The sequence below is a fragment of the Dipteris shenzhenensis genome, chromosome 30 (assembly GCF_047967505.1).
Source record: "Dipteris shenzhenensis isolate YYH24624 ecotype China chromosome 30, Dip_SZ_1.0, whole genome shotgun sequence".
Taxonomy (NCBI): Eukaryota; Viridiplantae; Streptophyta; class Polypodiopsida; order Gleicheniales; family Dipteridaceae; genus Dipteris; species Dipteris shenzhenensis.
The window spans coordinates 10,589,916-10,611,276 of record NC_141625.1 but is presented as its reverse complement, the minus strand read 5'-3'; the positions used below and the strand labels follow the sequence as shown (position 1 = coordinate 10,611,276).

Here is a 21,361-nt window from a genome sequence, read left to right as displayed (position 1 = left end):
TTCTTAGGAAAACTAGCTACCTCCATATGCCTAATCTTCGTTACTCTATCAAGACAAAGGACATGTTGGATGGCTTGGTGTGGGTGACATTCTCGCATAGGAGAATCATTTTATACTTCATTACATGGATTCCACCTTATGTTCTTTCTTAGAATTCCACGACCCGTTTGCTGTAGTTTGTGTAAGCGCTGACATTTCGATTTCTCATCGGTAATGTTCTCGTTCATAGGTGCATGCATTGCCGTCAATTGCAGCATTTTTCAATACAAAAAATCTTCATAAGCAAAGGAATCTAGTGCTTCTAGCAAAGTGCGCTTGTAGACAAGACATTTTCTGCTATTTAATGTTGAGCCCTTTGATGACGGGTTGTGCACAGTGATCTGTTTCTACGATTTGCCTTGAAAGGAATGCTTCCAAAGCATATCTATATGTACGCGACAATCTATCAAAAGAGCTTTTTGCGCGTGCCATCCCTTATGCCAGGCCAAAGGGGACAAAAGAGATTCAAAGATTTAGAAGGAATTGCTGCCAGCAGCTACCAATACAGCTTTCTCAACTTGTGTCCACAGAACCGCGTATCATATGTCTACTAAAGTGCAGCGACGTCAAGGTCGTGCTTCTTTTGATGCAGCCATCATCATGCACCCCCCCAAAGTATCAGAAAAACTATTCAGCAGAATCAGCACTGCTCTTGTTGCTTGCAATCGAGATAGAGGCGGAAAGATTGAAAGAAGATGTTTCCCTTTCAGGAACTCTGCCGGTCATATTCTGGGTGAAAACGTAATCAGGCCATCCCTCGGTGCAAAGCATATTCCACATGAGAACTGGATGTCTAAGTTTCCGGGTCAATGTCATTACAAGCTACACGCAAACGTTCGTGCTTGTGGTCGTTGAATATGGTGCTTCATACAGGTCAATTACGCTTCTATAATCTACACTTAACCTACGCACGCAATCCAGGTACATTCCAGGAGCTTCTCCGACCTGAGACATATTTTACAATGGAAAGCAAAATTAACATCATGGTTGGTGAATTTCGCGGAGGTTGGCTTCATCATTCAGAAACATATGAGTAGGTTCAATCGGCCCGCCGGATAAGGATTAGACAGAGCCTCCGAAGGGGATAGGGCTTGGAGAGAGAAAACCCAATTCCCTACTACCCATTGCACAGATTTGTCCGAAGCCTGCTACGAAACTAGGGAGACATGACAAATCGTATGAAATTCCAACCCTTCTCCCTGCAGCTGTTGATTATTCTCCGCGACCTGCTCGATCACCTCCCAGACCGAATGGATGTTCTGTACAAGGATTGCTGCTCAACAAACACAATTTGAGCTCCTAGACAACGCTGATGGCACTGTTCAAGCTGCCATTCGAACCGATGCTGCTACTGGTCATGGATGGACTGGAGTGAAATGCCGAAGGCCTCGATGGTTGATCCAGCTTGAGAGAGAGAGGAGAAGGCTCGGCGGAAGGGGGCCCGATGCTGAGGCTCAGGTTAGAGAGCTCCACTGCCTCGTCTATTCTCGCCAAAGTTGACGGCACGGTGGCTGTGGGCCGGATAATTCTGTTGTCACTTGCAATTGGAGAAGCCAAGGGTAAATGAAACAGTTTGCTCGACAGAGGATGCGATTGGGATCCTAAATCAGGCCACAATGGAAGACCAACCGGTAAGGAAGAGGCGGTGGGGGACGTAGATCCGCCCGTTTCCGAGACAGTAGAGCTGAGGGGAAGCGCTACAGGGCGCCTCTGAAGGGCAGCAATGCTGTTATCGCTGTCTCCAATCCTGTGCCAGAAAGAATCGGTAAGATGGTCCCTGAGTTTCTGCGTGCGTCCCAAGCACAAATCCGCTGGCAAAGAGATGGGGCTCATCGGGGGGAGGGGAAATTGTCCTACGGGAATGTCAAACTTGCGGCACGCGGAGGTCTCCAAGATGGTGGGAGGAGCAGGGGGCGAGCTACGGCCTAGACTGAGCTCGGGAATGGGTAGGCGGAGCTCGGTAGGCTTCTGCGAGTCGACTTCCATGCTGCAGGGGACCTGAAAAAGACGAAGACGAAGCCCTGTCAAGCAAAAGAAAAACGAGTTCACTTCACCAGGGGTGGAGACGAGGCAAGAAGTTGAGACGAGAGCACGCACTGCGTGTGCCGGAATGTCGAACAGACTGGATCTCCGCTTGCGTTTGTTCAGGTTGCTTTGACGCAAGAAGTACTTCTGTGCATGGCTGGCTACCTGCGTGGGGGTTCTGGTAGTGACGAAGTTCCTGGAGATGCCTCGCCAATCGCCTTTACCTAACTTCTGCAGCCCGATTAAGAACATCCGGTGCTCTTCCTCCGTCCACGGAACGCCTGCACACCACCGCCAGCGGTGAGTCAACGACGAATTCGGTTGCGGAAACAAACAAGATCTTGCCAATCCGGCGAGCAATTCGCTGCAAAACAAGCGAATGCAAAGAAGACGACACAACTACGACGCAAACTGCTCCGTCAGAAGCACCGGAATCGCACCCAGAAAATTGGAATACGTTTTGTTTCCGTCCACGTGAATGCATGAACCATCGCAAACAATCTGACAAACATCGTAAAACAATCTTGCAACGCCATTATAGTTGTCGTTGTAGATGCACAGTGAGCCTGAGCATGAACAGCAATCATTGCGCCTACGTTTTGTTTCCGAAAGTGCTGGAACAGTTGCTTCCGACGCTACATTACGCTGCTTTAAGTGGAGACATGCTGTGATTCAGAGGCTGATTCGATACCTTTCTTTCGTTCTCGCACGCTGCTGCTCAAGGAAGTCTGCACCTGCCCGTCGGAGACATACCCATCCGAAGCGCCCACAGCGGCGCCAGCGCCACCCGACTCGGAGTGCTCGGGAGTGGACGAGAGCGTCTGCGAATTGTACTGAGAGAGGTTGCCCATGCTGAAGCTCTTACGGATGCAGGCACCATCGGTGAGGCGGACGCCGAAGAGGCGGACACCGCGGTCGGGGCAGGTACGGGAGTTATGGCCATTGAGGCCACAATGGGAGCAACGGCGGAGCAAGTTATGGATATCTTTGTCGAGGGAGAAGGAAAGGGAGGAGTCGAATGGATCCATAGACGAGAGAAGGGAAGGAAGGAGAGCTTGGGAGTAGACGAAGGTGAGCTATGGCTACGACGGAACTTCAGCAACAGCACCAAGAAGATGAAGATGAAGAAGAAGAAGAAGAAGTATTAAATATAACAATTGCTTTTCATCATAATAATCACATTACAATACACTCAAAAAATATCTCGCCAATTAACTTTGCCTTCCCATTTTTTAAAAATGATTCACACCCTTTTGTTTTTTTTTAATTTGCTTTCATCCCCAACCGCTTCTTTTGTCTCCGAATCTTATCGCCAAAAATCTTGGCCCTTTCCTCGACTATCCCCTTAATATTCCTCACCCTCTCCTCTTCATAGAGGTGGAGGGATTCCATGTGGTGGTGCTCTCCTCTTGGAATACCTTGGTTGACTCGGCATTGTTAGCCACTACACAAGGAACTCCTCTCATAGAGCACAAAAGATGGGATCGGGGGGATTCCATCTCGTAGTGCTCTGGCGATCCCATCTTTTGCTCTGTAAGAGGAGTTCCTTGTGTTGTGGCTAACGATGTCCAGTCAACCAAGGTATTTGCAGCGTTAGCATAGTGTGAACATGACCCTCCCCATCTTTTGCTCTATAAGAGGAGTTCCTTGTGTTGTGGCTAACGATGCCGAGTCAACCAAGGTATTCGCAGCGTTAGCATAGTGTGAACATGACCCTCCCTGAGGTCGCTAGCATCGTTGTAGCGTAGAAAGCACATGATGTGTCTCAACTTGGCTTAGATGTCTGGAAACTCTTCTTTGGTGGCTTTCTCAGATCCGTCAAGGCATCTCGCTCTATAATAGCTTGTTTTCCACTGCAAGAGCACTTTCCCGCATAGGCTAGTAGGGCACAATCAGCCATAGCACCATGGTTTTGCATATGTCCCCATGAAATACTAGTGCCGCTAGTCCAACCTTGCAAGGCTAGCCCAGAGTTCCCATTTTCCACAATTCTAGCCCAACGATCAATCGTTGGAAGGTTTTGTCAAGATTTTGGCCAATGAAGAGGGAGTAGAGAGTCTTCAGGAATGATTCAGGTCGAGTGTCCCCATCGCCAAGACCCTGGCATTCTAGGCTAGGCTTAGAGGGCATTCCCGCGAGGGCAGGAGCGCCAGGGAATGCCCGTTCGACGGATCTCTCAATGCCAGTGGGCATTTTTGCTAGCAGCATTCCCGCGTGTCTCCATTGGCCTCATCATCTCTAGCAGGCTCTGATAGAGGCAACCTTCTCCCAATCAGTTAACCCTTCCATGCTCCTGCGTGTCTTGTTCCCTGCTGATTTTCAAAGGCGACGATCAGGTATAGTCATCCAATCACCAGATGTTGCAGGTCATTTGCATGTGAGCGCCGAAATGCCCGGCGAGAGAGCTCCAGCGGGGTGGATTTCTGCCAGAGGCGTGCGTGGCGGTGATCGGAATCACGGTGCACGCAGAAGGCATTTTTGGCCATTAATGGCATTCCCTGGCATTTTTGCCCTCGCGGGAATGCCCTCTTAGCAATGAGATTACCAAGCCATTCCCACTAGCATGTGCATTAATGCCCCAACATGTGCGGAGGGATGCTCATGGCAATCGTGGTGGGGAGGTTCATTTTTCATCACTAGTTGGAGCCTTGTGGCGCTCCTCCATTAGATTTCATGCTCCCAAAAATTCAAGATCCAAGCATCCACCCATAAGCATCATCCATTATATCTTGTTGAGTAATCTCACAACCTTTGGAAGACAGCGACTTAAATGAGAAAAGGGCGAAAAAGGGCGGTTGCTACCATCCAATGGCTTTTAAAGTTTTGACTCCACGTTTGGCGGACCTTTTTATTTTAGGGGAGGATCAGCACATTATCCTAAAAAGGCGATAGATCGGACGTCTGAAATGGATCCAATCCTACGGCGCACGTGAAGGCCGCGTCGGTGGGAGCGAAGGAGGTTGAATATAACGCAGAATGGGTGGCTCTTGGATTGGATAAAGAACCTGGGGTCGCCAGCTCGACACATGGATTCTTCCTTACGGGCCGCCCATTCCTCTACGTGGCACACACCCATTCGCTTTTTCTAATCCACGTCTCCCCATGGGCTGGCTCACAGTTGGACATCTGGCGGCTACCCCTTTTCCGGAGTCCGGACGACCTTTTTAAATTTCGCCTCTTACAATGTCCTCCATGTGGCCTCGCTGATTGGCCCGCACCCCTCCACGTTGGCATCTCCTGGTACGTGCGCCATCGCTTTTGCTCAAGCTCCAATCCCTGACAGGATTCTCTACTATCCTTTACACGCCGGCAGCTCTCATTTGTTGAAATCCTCCACGTTTGCCTATTCCAATCGACGGAAAAGCACCCTGCAGCTAACATACGTGTACCTTTTCCCACATTCAGCTTCCTTTTCCCACCTGCTCGCCTCACACGCGTCATCACATGCTCGTTTGCTTATGGGCACTAAATGGGCGCATTGGCATTTTGCTCGCTTTGCTGGGACAGAGAGAGATGTGCCCACTGGTCATGGTGTCGATGAAAGAGTTCCAGACTCTGGATCTGGCTCCTCCCTCCCTAGCTAAGCAATACGCAATATCCCAGAGAGATGTGGCGATGCGGCAAGTTGAACCGGGTCCGGAGAGGTGGTGCCTGCCTGCCTGGCTCGCAGAGCTGAGTCACCACTCACGACTCACCACATTGCAATGGCTGGCTGGTTTTGACCAATGAGAAAGAAACATCCAGACTCCCACTCTTTCACCATCGTCAACTGCACAAAAAGCAACGTGCATTGTCGCACTTGCCAGCAGATAGATGGAAGAAAGGCACCTTCGAAGTTCGTCCCCTGAGATCTATTTTTTATGAGGAGAAATGGGCCACAAAATAATTGAAAGGGCGAATAGTTACAAAGAATATCGCTGTCAATTTTAGGTACAGAGTCGGGACTCACTGCTATGCTCAAATGGCTGCTCACCGCTCAGCTATGGGCTCAAGAACGTGCTCTTTAGACAACAGAATAGAATTCAATAGATTATAGAGTGAGCCCATGGCCTTATTTTACTTTCGTATTTCAACGTTTTATTTTCTTGTGGACGTTGAGGCTTGATCCCCAGCTCACTCGTCACCCCCGTCTCAGCTTTTTCTAGCCCACATCTTTCTCGCATATTCTTTAGCGGTACCGAACTCCTCTTTTAGGCCATCTCCCACATCTCATCTTGTCAGTTCTTTAGATTCTTTCTCCCGTCGTCACTCCTCTTTCGGTCTTTTCGTCCAACATGTCGCCATGTCACCCTTTGTGAGGCCCGTATTTCGCACGCCTCACTCTCTGCTTACAGGAAGGAGCTTCAGGAAAGGAATGAACACCATTGCGCCACGTCCGTATTGCACCTTCTATGTCTAATACGAACGGTTTCCACGAGTAATGCGCTTTATTGAAAACACAGCCCTGCCCGAGTGTCAAGTTTTTTTCGTTGTCGTTCAATTGCTTTTCAGAATAAATCCGTCCTTTCCAAATGATGCACATATGGTTAGAGCCATCCATATCAACGGATAAGGCGTTATTTTGATGGGATTTCGTGCCTTTGGATATTAGTTGAAGTGTAAATGGGCAAGAGCAGCTCCCCATGTAGGGCCTCGCGTTGGGGAGGCTGCCCAATGGGCAGCTAGCACAATAGGGACAAACCATGTCCCCGCGTGTCGAACTGTCGGGTAGAAGGAGAAGCGATCCTGGTTGCATTGTTTGCAACCTGTTGGAAAATGCTGCAATGAATGTAGGAAAGAGTGGAGAAAGCGGAGGGGCTCTCAGTTTCAACACTTCACCAGTTGAACCAGTCCAGCATGGCTTGAATTCCCAAAATCTCGTGCCCCAGGCTAGTAGTCCATTGCCAGCCCAAAATGCTAGATGGACATCTTTCCTTCAGGGGGATGGGATTTTCCCTTGCCACTAGTGGGGCAGGTCCAACTCCACTAGCTCGCGTGTCTCTAAGAGGTTGTTCACACGAAGAAAAAAATGTGACTTTGTGCCATTGTCGTGGAGCTCAGTGTTTTGTCCATGTGGGCTGATTTGCCTACTAGCTTCAGGCATTTATTCCATCTCTGACTATGTGCACATGAGAGTTGACCAGTTTCATTGGCTTGTGCATCAACGTTTGTAACGCTCTTGAAACATTGAAGGCACTGGGACCCAATGTCAGAGACAAATGCCACATTGCGATTGGCTAGAGAAAAAATGGCACTCCACTACTTAAAATGACACCCTCCAAAATTGGGGTGCATTTTACACACCAATGTTACTTTGGAGGATATTGGGGCCTCATTATTTACAATGTGTGCCCTTGGCAAAGTGCAACCACGTGCATAGACCTTATGACTTGGGGGGTGCAATGGTAGTCTTCCTAGTAGATGCTTTCTTATTAGTCATCCCATTCCGTATCCCCTGATGACTCTTTTATTAAGCCTCACTAATCCTTGAGGGTCACAATGCAAAAACTTGACATACCATGTGTGAATATAAATACGCTTATTTTACATAGGTATTCTATGTTAATCCTTCATTGAAATTTAATATTTTCTATAAATGCCTTTATAATGTCCCTTCTATAATCATAGATCTATAAAAGATGTGTACATTATCTAATCAGCAACCTCTTCTCATGGTTGCATGTGCTATCTAGTTCTTTCCAATAAATTTCGTATGCCCAAGGTAAAAAGGCTAACCATCAAGCAATTTTTACAGACAATCGTGACTCATGGAGTTGTTTTGTAAGGTCAAGCCTTTGTGCTTTTGGATAGCTTTTGAAGATTTCCATGAAAGCCTCGTTTTACTCATTTGAGCTTGATGAACTACTTGGCTAACTCTGTTTGCAAAGCTTTATCTCTATTAGAGGACCCAATTATACCATGATAGAACCACTCAAACATTTCACAAAGAGTGTTACTTAGAGTAACTCCATATCCATGCCACATACTTTTGAAGTATGCACCTCATGCTCTGTAGTGTGATTTCTCCATCCATTAGGGAAGATTGCCTCAAAAAAGGCCTTTTGCATAGTCCTTTAAGAATGGGTCTAATCAGGAGGCTCATGAATTAAAAATATAGAAAATTATAAACTCCTCCTCATCCAAAAGCAAGAAATTAAGCAAAAGAAGTAAACTGCACGTATCTTGTTGTAAAGTATCTTATTGACCACCTCTAATATAGCCTAGTCCATAGCTAAATATATCTTGACTGCTCAGACCTTCAATATAAATACTATATTTAAGCCTTAGCCCTAGGGCTTCGACCCTAGGCTAATAGCCTCAACACCTACTATCTCCCTTAATGAGCCCTCTAGCTATTGGCAACCCATGGTTAGCCAAGGGTTTAACAAACTTCCTTCCTTAAAGTATTCACGTCCTCATAAGTGGAGCGAGGAAACCTTTCTCCTTGAACTGACAACTTTTCTCTTCACACATGGATCTTTCTAACATATATACCATAGTACAACAATTCCAAAGTCCTCCAACTTCTAGAAGTTAATTTGGCATGTCATAAATAACTCTTAACCAATCCTTATGACATCCCATACCATAGTGAGTCATCCCTTTAAGACTAGACTAAGTCATTATCAAGTTCAGCTTCAACTAAGGCCTCTAGTTGATCAAGGCAATCTATGACATCTTAACAATGTTACATTTGAAATGGTGACATTACATAGTTATTGTTTTGAGTTTTCAAAAGATTCCCTTAAGAAGCTAAGAACTCATTTCATTTTAACAAAAGGATAAAATTTTTTCCAATGTAGCATGTAAAATGCATGAAAATTTTGACCGTTCAAAAAATTTATAATATGTTCTAGGAGCACAATACAGAACCTTGGTAGAATATAGAAAAAGTTTTCATCGTTTTATGTTCCTAAAGATTAAAAAACAAGGGTTAAACTTCACATTGTTGAGACAAAGCTTTCTTTCTGTCACACATCACTTGTGAGAAAACATCACTTAATGTACATCTATGAGCTACAATATTGACATGTATTCATGTATTACAAAAACCATAATTCACTATAGCCAATATGCTAGTTTGGTCTTATGCTCTCTTTAGATGGGATTACCCATGTATTTGAGTTCCTTTTCATGGTATCAATACCTTCATTTACTTCAAACTCCCTTTGGAATGTTCATTTGATAAAACAATATTGTTTTTGTCTTGAGACCTTCTTCAAAAAAGTTCTACTTTGAACATGCACATGTGGTGATGTGAAGTCTAGCAAAGGAGTAATTGTTCTCTTAATGTTTACAGATCATCTTTCCATCTCCTAGCATTAGGCATAAGTTTCATGGATTGGAACAAAGGATAGACTTGTAACACATCCATGGGAACCTAATCTAGAGATGCGGTATATTTCTTACCATGTTCTTCAATGATCTGCTTTTTTCTTTATGAAAACTTGATGTTGAAAGCTCAACTCATAGAATTTCTTCGCACAAAAGTTTCTCACCTTCTCCACGTTGAATAAATCTTTTGAATCACGAGTCTCTTTCAAGTGATACACCTTAGGCCATGTAATATAAGATTCTTTCACAGGATCCATCATCTCTGCCAAAGTGAATGCATCATTTCTTCCAAGCTTCTTGATGATTTATTGTGATTCATCAATTTGCATCATGATTCATTGTGCAAATTTGGATAATTGGAAAATACCTTAGCTTGGAGTTTTGTGACACAAAAGACATCCCACAAGATGCATTTGCACAAATGTGTCTTCCTTCATATCTTTTGGAACTCTAATAAAGTATGGCAAATATGTCATCTTTTGATCCATACCATCCATAAAGATCCCAAGACATTTATCGGGATTCTTTAAGCATTTTCTTCTATGCTTCCCCAACTTTGATTGAGCTTGTTGCTCTCTATGGCGGTTAAGAGTACTATTGATTTGAGTTACATGTAAAAACAAACAATAATTATTGAACATGCTCAAAATCTTTTAGAGAATCAATATGTACATGTAAAAATATTGGTATCGCATTCGCTTGAGGTTTGAGCCCTTTGTCATCAACTGTTAAGGTTTGCACATACAGTACATACTTCCATTCTAACTTTTTGGGTATCTTATATTATTAAAGAAGATCTCCCACAATCTGCTAAAATGACTACAGCTAGCAAACTTTTCATCGCTTTTTGCCCTCTCCTCCTCGTATGATGTGTAAGCCTCAAACATTGTGTAGATTGTCCATCAAGTGTAGTTTTCCTATTGTGGGCATCACTTCTGCATTCATAGCAAAGTAGCTTTCTCTCCATGATACAACCATATGTCAAATAGGCCCTATAAGACTTGGATTTCTAGAACACCTTGTCCTTTTTTGCACACATTCTAGCTTGAGTTCCCCAAGTTATGAATGTTTTTAAAGTCTTATCTACAAATCTGCATACTCCCTAAATGATACTTTTCTTGCTCATTCTTCAGAGGGGCGATTGTTACACTGAAACATTACTCTTGTTTGTCACGTTTCAAACCAAGGTAATGTGTCCTCATAGTTATCAACTTTCTCACCCTTACTCTCCTTAAATAATTCTGAACGCGACATAGAGTAGTGAATGTTACTCTCAGTGAGCCGTCAAGTGAGCCTTGAATATCAAGAATTGCATCCTTCTCCTCCCATAGCTCGCGAATCTTTTATCAATGTGCAACCTTTGCTCTAATGGAGTGAATACGATGTTTTTAGCTTTGATACATTCATTTGCTCCATTTGTTATTACCTCTATGTTTTTTGTACGTGAAGACATTTGCGTGATCCTCATGTGATCAAATCAATCACATGTGATAATGCTCCATTCATAGTAGCCCCGCTGGAAGTCTAGAATGCACATTAGACTTGCCTTGTAGCTTTGGAATCTTGTGCTGCATTGGTGGCTCATCTTGCTCAATCCCTCTAAAAGAATAAGGTTCATATGAGGACACCCAAAGATCCCCTAGAATGCTAATAGGTCCATAGGAAGAGATAGACATGCCCCAACAACTATTTTCTAGATTATGTGATGATATTGAAGGCTTTCAAGGGTGATGATGTTGAGTAAGATGCACTTGCAGGATCATAAATTGAGATTGGACATCTATAAGATCACTTCAAACACAAAGAGGAACTATGTACACCCATAATAATGAAATGCCCCTAAAGAAATCTTGGGTTATATAGAGACATAGAATTCAAAGGGTGTGCATCCTCACCCATTACTAAAAATGGACCTAAAAAGGACTGAATTTAGCAAAGAAATGGAATTTTAATGTCCATATTTGAAAAACTAAATATACTAAATTATTAATAAAATACAAACCCTAGTCTTGATAAATATTATTTATGTTGACCTGATTCTCTTAGTATATAAAATCTGAGTAAATCCCAAAGCTTTCCCTAATTCCTCATTATTTAGTATTTCCCCAAATCTGACATATCCTATGCTCCCACCACTGTTAGCTTTCCAAATCTATGTTTGGAGGCACATCTTCATATCTTTTGGTTCTACATTGTTGTTCATTTTGTGTGAAAGAATTTTAGGTGATAAGGGGATTCCTACTAAAGATGATCTATCCAAATATCCTTTAAGCTAGAGAGACCTCTTTGATAGGGAAAGAGTGCGGAAGGCATGATCCCCCTCTGTCAAGCAGGTTGCCATGCTCCAAGAGAAATCCTTCTAAATCCTCTACACCCGAGCCATAATCTGAAGATATTCCAGCCAAATCCTCTATGCACTAGGACAACTTCACAAGTAGTGAGGGATCTCGGCTCTAGATTTCCGTCCATGTAGTGGTAACACCATCCATCCAGCTCTTGCTATGGGCCTATGGGTAGACCCCATTTGGCAACAATCCTAAAGACTTAAGAGATCTTTGTGTTGAGAGTTGTGGTGCCATGAGCACATAGATTAAAGGGCTAAGGTATGGTATAGGAAAGAATTAAAGTAGCCACCCTAGGATGTGGACTACATGATGTGGAGATGTGGATTGAGGATATCCACAAGGAGAGATGTGGATGAGAGGATCCCACATGGTTTGACTATTCTAAAGGCTCTCTCTATATAAGAAGCCTATCATGTATAGTTGAGTACACACATTGCAAGAGATATAGATTTGTTATCTCTCTCTCATGTCTTATTTAGTGTGATTTAAGCCTCCTTAGTTCTTCTGCTGATCTTGTGTGCACTAGGTTTAGCACGATCTTACATTCTTTCTCATGGTATCAGAGCATAGGATTAGCTCTCCTAGTTTAGCTCATTAATGGTTCACTAGGATTGCTTCCATTCTTAGATTAGTTTCAGAAGGTAAGATTAGTTTTAGATCTCGAGAGTTCTTGTGAGATAGAATTCATTGAGAGAAAGAGCGAGAGAAATCCATCTTCTTGAGGGAATTCCATTCATTGCACTTCTTCTCTCCATTGCCAGCCTGCTATGAGCCATGCAACCTGGCTACGCTCTCCATCGACCCAGTAAAGATTTTGCAATTTATTGAGCTTACCAAGCTCTGAAGGAAACCCCTCGGTCAATCTATTTTCAGATAGGTCGAGGCTGTCGAGAGATGTGCAGTACATGACTACAAGACGTGCAATTCCAAAGAGTTTCCCATCTATTATTCGCAGCCACTTCGACGCTTCACAATGGTTCTCCAATGATTAGCACCTCCGAATGCTGACTCACAAACGCTTTGCAACAAGCCTCTGCTCCAAACAACTCTAAGTCTATAGCGCACAGCCTCACAAAGCTCCATCAACGTAATCAACGCTCCTGCAGCACCATGCTCCATCTCTGTGTGGCGGCACCTACAACAAGAGTCAACCAGAAGCACAAACGGGCCAAACCTCACACTATGTTTACGGGCCAAGGCTCCTTCTCAGCAACGATTGCTTGCAGATGCTCACAGCGCTCTAACAGACAAAGACTAGGTGCTCCATGCTTGTGCCTCTCCAACAAGCTTCCAAAGCCATCCCGACCTTCTCCTATTGTCTACATCCACGGGCTGTAACTCCTGTAACCAGCTCAATGCCCTGAAGCCTCTATTGTGCCTCGCTCAACGAAACCACTGGTGGAACCATCACCCTGACATCTGAAACTCTAGTTGGATAGCTTACCCGTTTCACATGCATAGCAACGCCCAAAACTCCAGCAACGCGGCTCAAATGATCGAAGACCTGCGCGCAGTCTTGAAAAGCTTGGACATCGACCACGACCTGCTGCAATAGATTCTGAGGAGCTCGTCAACCACAAAGACTCCAAGATCTCAACAATGCCATCAATTACAACCCTCCATAGCTCCAAAAATCCTCACGGCCGATAGCAAGCTCATCCCCTCCAGCCCATCCATACGTGCATCCACGGAATGTGCCATCTTCATTTCTTCTATGCATCTCCAAGGTTCACACCCTTAGGAGACTACGTGTGGTGCTCCACTAGTCTTACCTTATCCTCTAGGGTCACCACCACCCGAGGAGTGGTCTGCAAGTTGACACATGAAAGGATTGAGATTTACCATAGTTGATTATCTTAAACCTTAGTTAAGAGTATGGTTCAGTTAACTCACAGAAGGTTGGATTAGTCAACTACACTTGGGTTAGTCTACAAAGTGACACGTGGTAAGCTAGCGCATAGTGCCACCCAAGCATAGTCTTGCAAGTTGCATGTGAACAGCCTCTGCCACATCAGCGATTGCCCCTCTTCTTCATAGAAACTTTGACAAGCCATAACTTCTAATCCAAGAAGAATTTGCACACGCTCCAAAAAGGAAAAGTGATCATCTTTTCCAGCTCTACGCCTTGTCAAGTCAGAATCAGTGTTAGCAATTAGACACTGCCAATATTGAAAGAAATCAATTGGTACGACCTTTGCAACAAATCAAAGCATGAATGCACACATCATTGTCATAAGCATGCCAAAAGCACAAGTGCATGAGATGACCATAGCATGAAGCATGTCATCCACACATAAAGCATCAAGGCACATGGAAGAACAAAGCATCATGCATGAAGCTACACCAAGCAAAGAAGCAAACACCATCGTCATCAAGCCATGAGTAGAATGACAGGAACAACATGTATTGAGAAAAAAAAAAACCTTGCCAACCTTGCCTATATTTTGTAAATCAAACCTGACCACCTCAGAGTAGCTAACCACACTTGACCACCTTAAGTAGCAATGCATGCACTAAGAGGAAGTGATGGATTTGTAACTCACATCTGACCACCTTGCAGTAGCCAAAGGATCATGGCACTAAGGGGAGGTGTTGAGAGTTGTGGTGCCATGAGCACATAGATTAAAGGGCTAAGGTATGGTATAGGAAAGAATTAAAGTAGCCACCCTAGGATGTGGACTACATGATGTGGAGATGTGGATTGAGGATATCCACAAGGAGAGATGTGGATGAGAGGATCCCACATGGTTTAACTATTCTAAAGGCTCTCTCTATATAAGAAGCCTATCATGTATTGTTGAGTACAGACATTGCAAGAGATATAGATTTGCTATCTCCCTCTCATGTCTTATTTAGTGTGCTTTGAGCCTCCTTAGTTCTTCTACTGATCTTGTGTGCACTAGGTTTAGCACGATCTTACATTCTTTCTCACTTTGATGGTTGGTGATTGGACCATACCACGCCCAAAATCTAGATCTAACCTCCTAGGGCACCTGCTAGTCAACCCAATGGCTCTCTCTTTATGGAGTCATGTTGTCGCCTTGAGTTGAAGCATTGTCTTATACTTGTCGTGTAAGAGAAAAAGTCCACCTCCTGCGTACACTCTACGTGGCCTACCCTGGATGGCCAAAACCACTCTCTTGAATCCCACTAGACCTTACAAAGGGGATGGCATTCCACAACCAAAGGCACCAATAGGGTGCATCATGGTCTGAAATGCATGAAGGGTTAATGGAACATTCCTTGCCCAGCTGGCCCACTTACTTGGTCATATGCCACAGAAGTAAATTTAGGTGGTACCCTTGTCTTGTGGAAATGATAGGCCCACCCAAATATGGATTCTTTCCTACCATGACTCATGAATGGAAAAGTCAATATCTCCCATCCATAGACCTATCCCGAAGATGAGAGATGGAATCAAGCCACCTCCACTAGGAGCCTACTCCAAGTCTTAAAAGAACTGCTTGGGCGAGTGTCCCATTATGCCCAACCTATGTGAATCCACTATTCACACATGAGCCCATCTGGATCCTGAATCTTTGAATACCAAATAAGTCAAAATCCTACGTATGGCAAGGCTTCTTTAGAATGAGTCCTCCTGGCAGTTGTTGTTAAACCCTGTGAAGGCTACTCATGAATGGGGACCTTTCCTTGTAAGGGGGGCCTAAGAGAAAATCCATAGATGAGGTTGCTACAACTCGCCACTAGTTTGTGGGGTATCCTTGAGAGGCCCTCTTTGAAGGAGGAGCTTGCAAGTCCCTACCGTGGGGTAAGACTAGTGTGCCTAGGAGGGCTCTACTTTGTATCTATAGGTCTATGATGCCCAAGCCTCCCAATGCCAGGGGCATGATCACTCTCTGCCATGCAACTTTGTGGCTAGTGTTCTTCCTGCTAGCTGGTCTTGTCCATAAGAAATTGCACAGCAATTGCTTGAGCTTCCCCATGCATCTCTTGTGAAAGGACTAGCAAGAGGCTATGGCCATGGTGAGAACAATCTAGTTGGACACCAAGGCCCTACCTACTAAGGAAAGTTTGGATGATCTCCAATAAAGAAGCTTGCATTAGACACTCTCTAGTATTGAGGCCACCTGCTAATCCACTGAAATGTCCATGCCCACTTGGAAACCAAGGTGTCTCGCGATCTTCCTCTATAGAATCCACCTATAAAAAAGTGCCATCCTCAATCTCAAATTTCTTGAACCTCCTCTTTTGTTGTAAGAAAGCCAACTAATTTGGTCCAATTGGTCGTAGGCATATACCAAGCCTTGGAGGTCGCACAATTGATATCTAGGCCCCCCTTGACTATCGCACGGTTCTCTGCTAGACCCTCCACCTATAGGGTTTTGTCATCTGCAAACTTAGAATCCAACAGCTCCTCCTATCATATCAGAGGCCTCATTCGAATGTAGCCTATAGTTACTATATGGAATAATAAAAACTAGCACAATGTTTTAGCGAACGAAAAGGTATAGAAAGGGGGAAGCCTTGCCAAGCCGAGTGAGAGATAGAGAAAGAATCACTTGTGGGGTCACCAATAAGCATGTAGCTAGACTCCTCCTTGTATATAAGGTTGAGAAGGATTATGACAAGTTGGAGGGATCTTTCTTGGAGGGCACCATGTTAATATTAGGCTTCTTAGATAGATGGATCAGAGGAGTTCTCAAATCCAAGAGAAGGATTGCAAGAGGCTGAAACTCCTCCCTGGCCCAATCTAGTTCCTCCAAAAGGTGAGGATATTATCCAGGATATTGTGTTATAAAGTGTAGCCTTGTGGATGTGGTCTCCTTTTATTCCTAGGCTTGCTTGAATCCAATCATGCACCTAACTCATTGTGGACATGAGTTCAACAATCCTACCCACCGATACTCTGCCCTAGAGTGACTTAGCTTCTTTCTTCACCTACTACTTATCTTCTGGGAAAAGGAGAACCTTAATAGCTTAGGGAGTCAAGGATGCTGCCATGTGAGCTTCTCTTGCCATACCAAGGGTTACTACCAATATTTGATCCCTAGAAACAAATACAAATGCTACGTTGCTAAAAAGGAGAAAGAGGGTGGAAAAAGGGGGAAAAGTGAGGGAAAAGAGGACCAATATGCTCAAAGAAAGCTGATTGAAAGGGCTAATCCAACAAGAAAAAGATCATAACCAAGGAAGGAGGCACCGGCCTTCATCAAACTCTACCAAACAAGCTCAAAACAACTAGCCAAGCTGAGGGGAGATCGAGATGAAAGGTTGCTCTCAAAACAACATGAGCAACTCCAAGAAAAATCCCAAGTAACATTCTTGAAACACCAAGTGCCAAGGGAGATCTGAGAGGAGGTTCAAAGGGGAGGTCTATTAAGGAGATGACCAATGAGCCAAGTAGCTCTCTTGAGGCCCCAAGTAGCTCTCTTGAATGGAGTGTTAGTAGGCCGATCGCTCAAGTTTAACTATTGATAATGGGAAGCTTTGTGGTCTTCCATATGGGCCATTTCATGGCATCTATTTATAGTTGAACACTTTATTAATTGAAGGAAGTGTGAAGAGAGAGGAAAACTAGTTAGAGTAGGACATATACCATATGACTACTATAACATGTGTTTTAGATTATAACATTCTATTTTCTAGAAGTGTCTTGGGCACCCAATTCAACAATACTAAATGATTTCCTTTTATCATTCATCCACACATATTTGAGTCATCTTCATCATGTTTACAAATTAAAAGAACTACAAGATCCAATTTAGGGGACTAGTATAGTAAAGAATGTGTCTAAATCTTTGCATGAGCGTGATTCGAGCAAATAGCAAATAGTGAACCAACAGTAAAGCTCATAGCATGATTCTAGAAAATAGCAAATAGAAAACAGTGAACCAATAATAAAGCTCATAGAGCCTCACTCAGGTTACTAGAGTTATGTCATTTCCCCAAAAAATAAGGTGGTAACATGATTTATTCCACTTTAAAAATGAACGTAAAGTAGCTCAATCAAAAGATAAACTAAAACCCCCAAATAGGGGAGGGTTGAAAATGGCAAGGGAGAAGGTGAATGCATTTGGGGGAGAGACGAGGCACAAAAGGACGGAGGTAAAATGAGAGGGGAAATTAATGTAATGAGAGAGGGAGGCCCATTAATTGGGGAGGGAAATGCAATATCGAAGTGTCATATTCCATGTTATACATTTAATAAAGGGGCTAAGTGACACTAGTACTGCCTTGCTTTTGGGGAGAGACAAAAAGAAAAAGCTTCAAAACCAAAATAGATTTTTAAAAAAGTATCCAATAAAAGACTTGCATGTAGAAAAATATTCAAAATTAGAAACCCCTAAACCCTATAGGCCATTTGATTATAGTAACAAACACATATAAGAAGCATCATATCCACATTAGCACGCCTACTCAAATCAACATTGACCACCATTTCCAAAAAATGAACCAAGATCCTAAAGTCTCTTAAATGGGTGTCCAAGGAGTTGGTCTAGTGTGCCTCAAATACCGAGGTTATGAGTTCAAACCCATAGAGGCTCCAAGCCTTCCATAGTAGTCTTAGTAAGAACCAATGGGGGTGACACTCGTATTGGGGGGGTGGGGGGGATTAGACCCTTTTGTGGTCTCAACAAATGTGTGCTTGCCCTCTCTTGGGGGTTACACTCAAAGAATGTGGGTGCCTAAGGTTCAACAAGCCATGTGGGTGAGTTTTGTAGGAGGGGATTCAACCCTTCCACACTTTCAAGAGAAGTAATCTTGCCATTTATTGGAGGGCTACAAAATGTGGGTGCCTATGATTTTAGCAAGCTAGGTAGGGTGAGTTTCCTACAGGAACTTATATTATGCTAGTGACATTAACATAACTAGTTTTGTTACATTAAAGGTATCCCAAACAACAAAATTTAATTTCCATTCACACCCATTATGTTATGCAACAAGTGCTTTGACAAGGAATCTCAAATGTTTTTCACATGAAATGGTTAATCTTTACACCATGAAGTTTATTCTCCAAGCTTACGATTGCCATGGGTTCTTCTTTTCAACAAATTTCAGATGAGTACCCTTGTAGTACAATTTCATCGTGGTCTTGATCCTAAACAATTCTTAACAAGGATCTTGCTTAAACTAGCATTCCCATTGCACATGATGCATGGTAGTTAGCCAGGATTGGTTGAGATGGGAGGCATGTGCCTTTGAGGACATTGTGTTCGATGGTACCTTTTGGTATTTAATGGATTGCCTTAATTTCTATACTGCAACATCTTTCTATTCGCAAAAGGCACTTAAAGTACCTATTTTGAGGAGGCTGGTCTTTCAAGATTTTTTTAAGTGACGAGATTAGGAAATTGGAATAGAAGGCTTTGCTAACTGTTTTGAGTTTGAGTGGTAGGAATTGATCAAGAGGCTTGTGCATGAGTGTTTCTCTTTCAATTAGACTAAAGGTTGGGGTGAAGTGCTCGAGATGGATGGACCGTGAAGACGAGGATCATGAGACACCTAAGATGATTGATGCAAAACAATCTTTTTTGAATGATGGTGGGAGTATTGGTCTTGGGGCTGATGTAGGAGGTGAGTCGGCCTCTGCTATGAAGGGGGTGGAAGAGGATCCAAATCAAGTCCCAACTTATGTAGAGAAACTAGCTCAAAGACTTGAGGGAGGTTTCACAGAGGTGGATGACCACGTCACCAAGATGCTCATCTATGCGGAAGCTAAATGCAGAGCACAAGAGATGGCTAGTAAGCCTTGGCAGAAGAATAAGAAGCGACATGCCAGTGGCATGCAAGCTTGGTTTGGATGACCTTAAGATGGAGCTCACTCATCTGGCAAAAGGCAATCTATATCTATTCTTTACTAGATGTGTGCTTTCACTTGTGGAGCTAGAGGAGTTCATCTCATTCGAGTGTGATGTCCTTGCCTTGCGGGATACTTAGTCAGGTACTTGGGTAAGGGGTTTTTTCTCATTCGATTCTTGTTACAGGGTCTTAGAGATGAGCTGGATGGCAGGATGCTTTTGCTTTCTGGAGCTACAGTGCTTGTCATACCCTGGCGCCCATCGTTCTATATGTATCACAAGTGTCCCATGTGGGTGGACTTCTCTAATCTATTGTTTTTGTTTGGAAACTCTATGGAAAGGATTGCTATGGCTCTAAGCAGGGTTTTGCAAGCTCCTTCGCCCTTGAAGTCATTGTCAAATCTCAAAAAAGCCTAGATACCATGGGATTTTGTGGAGATCGACTTTCTAATGGAAAAATGGTGGCTTAGCAGGTCATATTTGGAGTTTTTTTGAATTCTTGCTACATTTGCAAGGCAAACACACACTTCGCTAGAAACTACCCATGAAAGGCCTCGAATACCAAGTTGGCCTATGGAGAGGAAAGGGATACTCAACCAATTGCTAAGGATCTACATGCAAAAGATGATGCCAAGAACAGTGAGCAAAACTCTCAGTCAAAGCACAACACTAATTAGAAGGTAGAAATGGAAACACTGGGGAGCGATGCATTCTTCCTAGTTTGGGCTCAGAGGACCTTGGACACATGGGCCACAAGGGGAAATCCACTATGGTTGGAAGTAGCGAGACATCCAATTCGGTTCATCCCTCATGTAAGCCAAATTCTATTGGAGATATCTTGGAGGTCTATCCTATTTAGGGCGTCTCAACTCCTTTGAATGATCAAGTACCAAATATGCATGGTGTTTCTTATGTTCCTAGTTTTGATGGGGTTACTTATGTTCCTAGTTCTGATGGGGTTACTGATGTCCAACCAGCTAGCATGGCTGATGTGGAGATGCCAAAAGCATACCATAGGAAATGCCTCTCGAAGGATAAGTTGCATGCCAGGAAACCTTTTGAATCTATGGACTCCAATGCAAGTGTTGCTAGATCACCATCCAAGCGTATCAAGGATGTCACCTACTTCGCAGGTTATGGTAAGGAAAATATATTTAGTCTTCTTAAAGATGCCTATCGAGCTTTGGCAAGCCAATAACTCATCCTCTCAATTGGGTGGTGGGGGTATGAGATGGTTCTCTATGATGTTGCGGAATGTTAGGGGGTGTTTCCTTCCTTCCAAGCAACGAGGGTGGTTATTGTCAATAATTTGGAAGTATAACTCTGATCTAGTCTTGCTTCAAGAGCTCAAATGAGGTGAAAGCAATAACTTTTGGTTTTCTCTTACTCAAATAGATTACAATATTTTTGCTAATTGCCCAGAAGATGGCTCTACAGTGGCTATCAAACTTGCACTCGGTGTTAAAGAGCTTTTTTGTGATAACATCAGTTGGTTCATTGCTATCTCAGTCCATTTAGAAAGTAGTAAGGTCAATGTGTTGAGCCTTTATGCCCCAAATGAGTCGGGTGAGAGAGTGGGTTGTTGGGATGTCTTGTTGGAGAATTTGGCCAATGATAATTGGATTCTTGTTGGATATTGGAACTTTACTAAGGGTGGGGGTGATAGATCCCATCCGAATGCTAGTGTTTTGGTTGCTAATTAGAGGTCTGGGATGAATTATGCCTAAAATTTGGGTTGATGGATTTGTGCCAAGTTTGATGAAGATGGATTCAAGGGGTTTCCTGGTGCAACAAGATAAAGGGTGATTCCTTTAGGACGTGAAGGCTCGATAGAATTTATACCTTAGGAGATGGTGGATGAGGGCACCAATGGGAGGC

General features: G+C 43.6%; 1 protein-coding gene across 1 annotated transcript; it reads right to left on the bottom strand.

The window, feature by feature from the left end:
• Positions 1–533: 533 nt before the first annotated feature.
• LOC147881703 (transcription factor KUA1-like) lies at positions 534–3,242 on the bottom strand. Its single transcript, XM_087401874.1, has 3 exons — positions 2,756–3,242; positions 2,137–2,345; positions 534–2,037 (listed from the first exon to the last, which is right to left on the bottom strand). The coding sequence occupies exons 1-3, from the start codon at positions 3,090–3,092 to the stop codon at positions 1,339–1,341; spliced, it is 1,245 nt and encodes a 414-aa protein (XP_087258000.1). The 5' UTR covers positions 3,093–3,242; the 3' UTR covers positions 534–1,338.
• Between the last annotated feature and the right edge of the window lie 18,119 nt (positions 3,243–21,361).

Coding starts and splice junctions, on each gene's coding strand:
- LOC147881703 (XM_087401874.1), bottom strand. CDS start 3,092: ATGGATCCATTCGACTCCTCCCTTTCCTTCTCCCTCGACAAAGATATC. Junction 2,346..2,755: donor CGTGCGAGAACGAAAGAAAG/GTATCGAATCAG, acceptor GGTGGTGTGCAG/GCGTTCCGTGGACGGAGGAA. Junction 2,038..2,136: donor TCGACATTCCGGCACACGCA/GTGCGTGCTCTC, acceptor CGTCTTTTTCAG/GTCCCCTGCAGCATGGAAGT.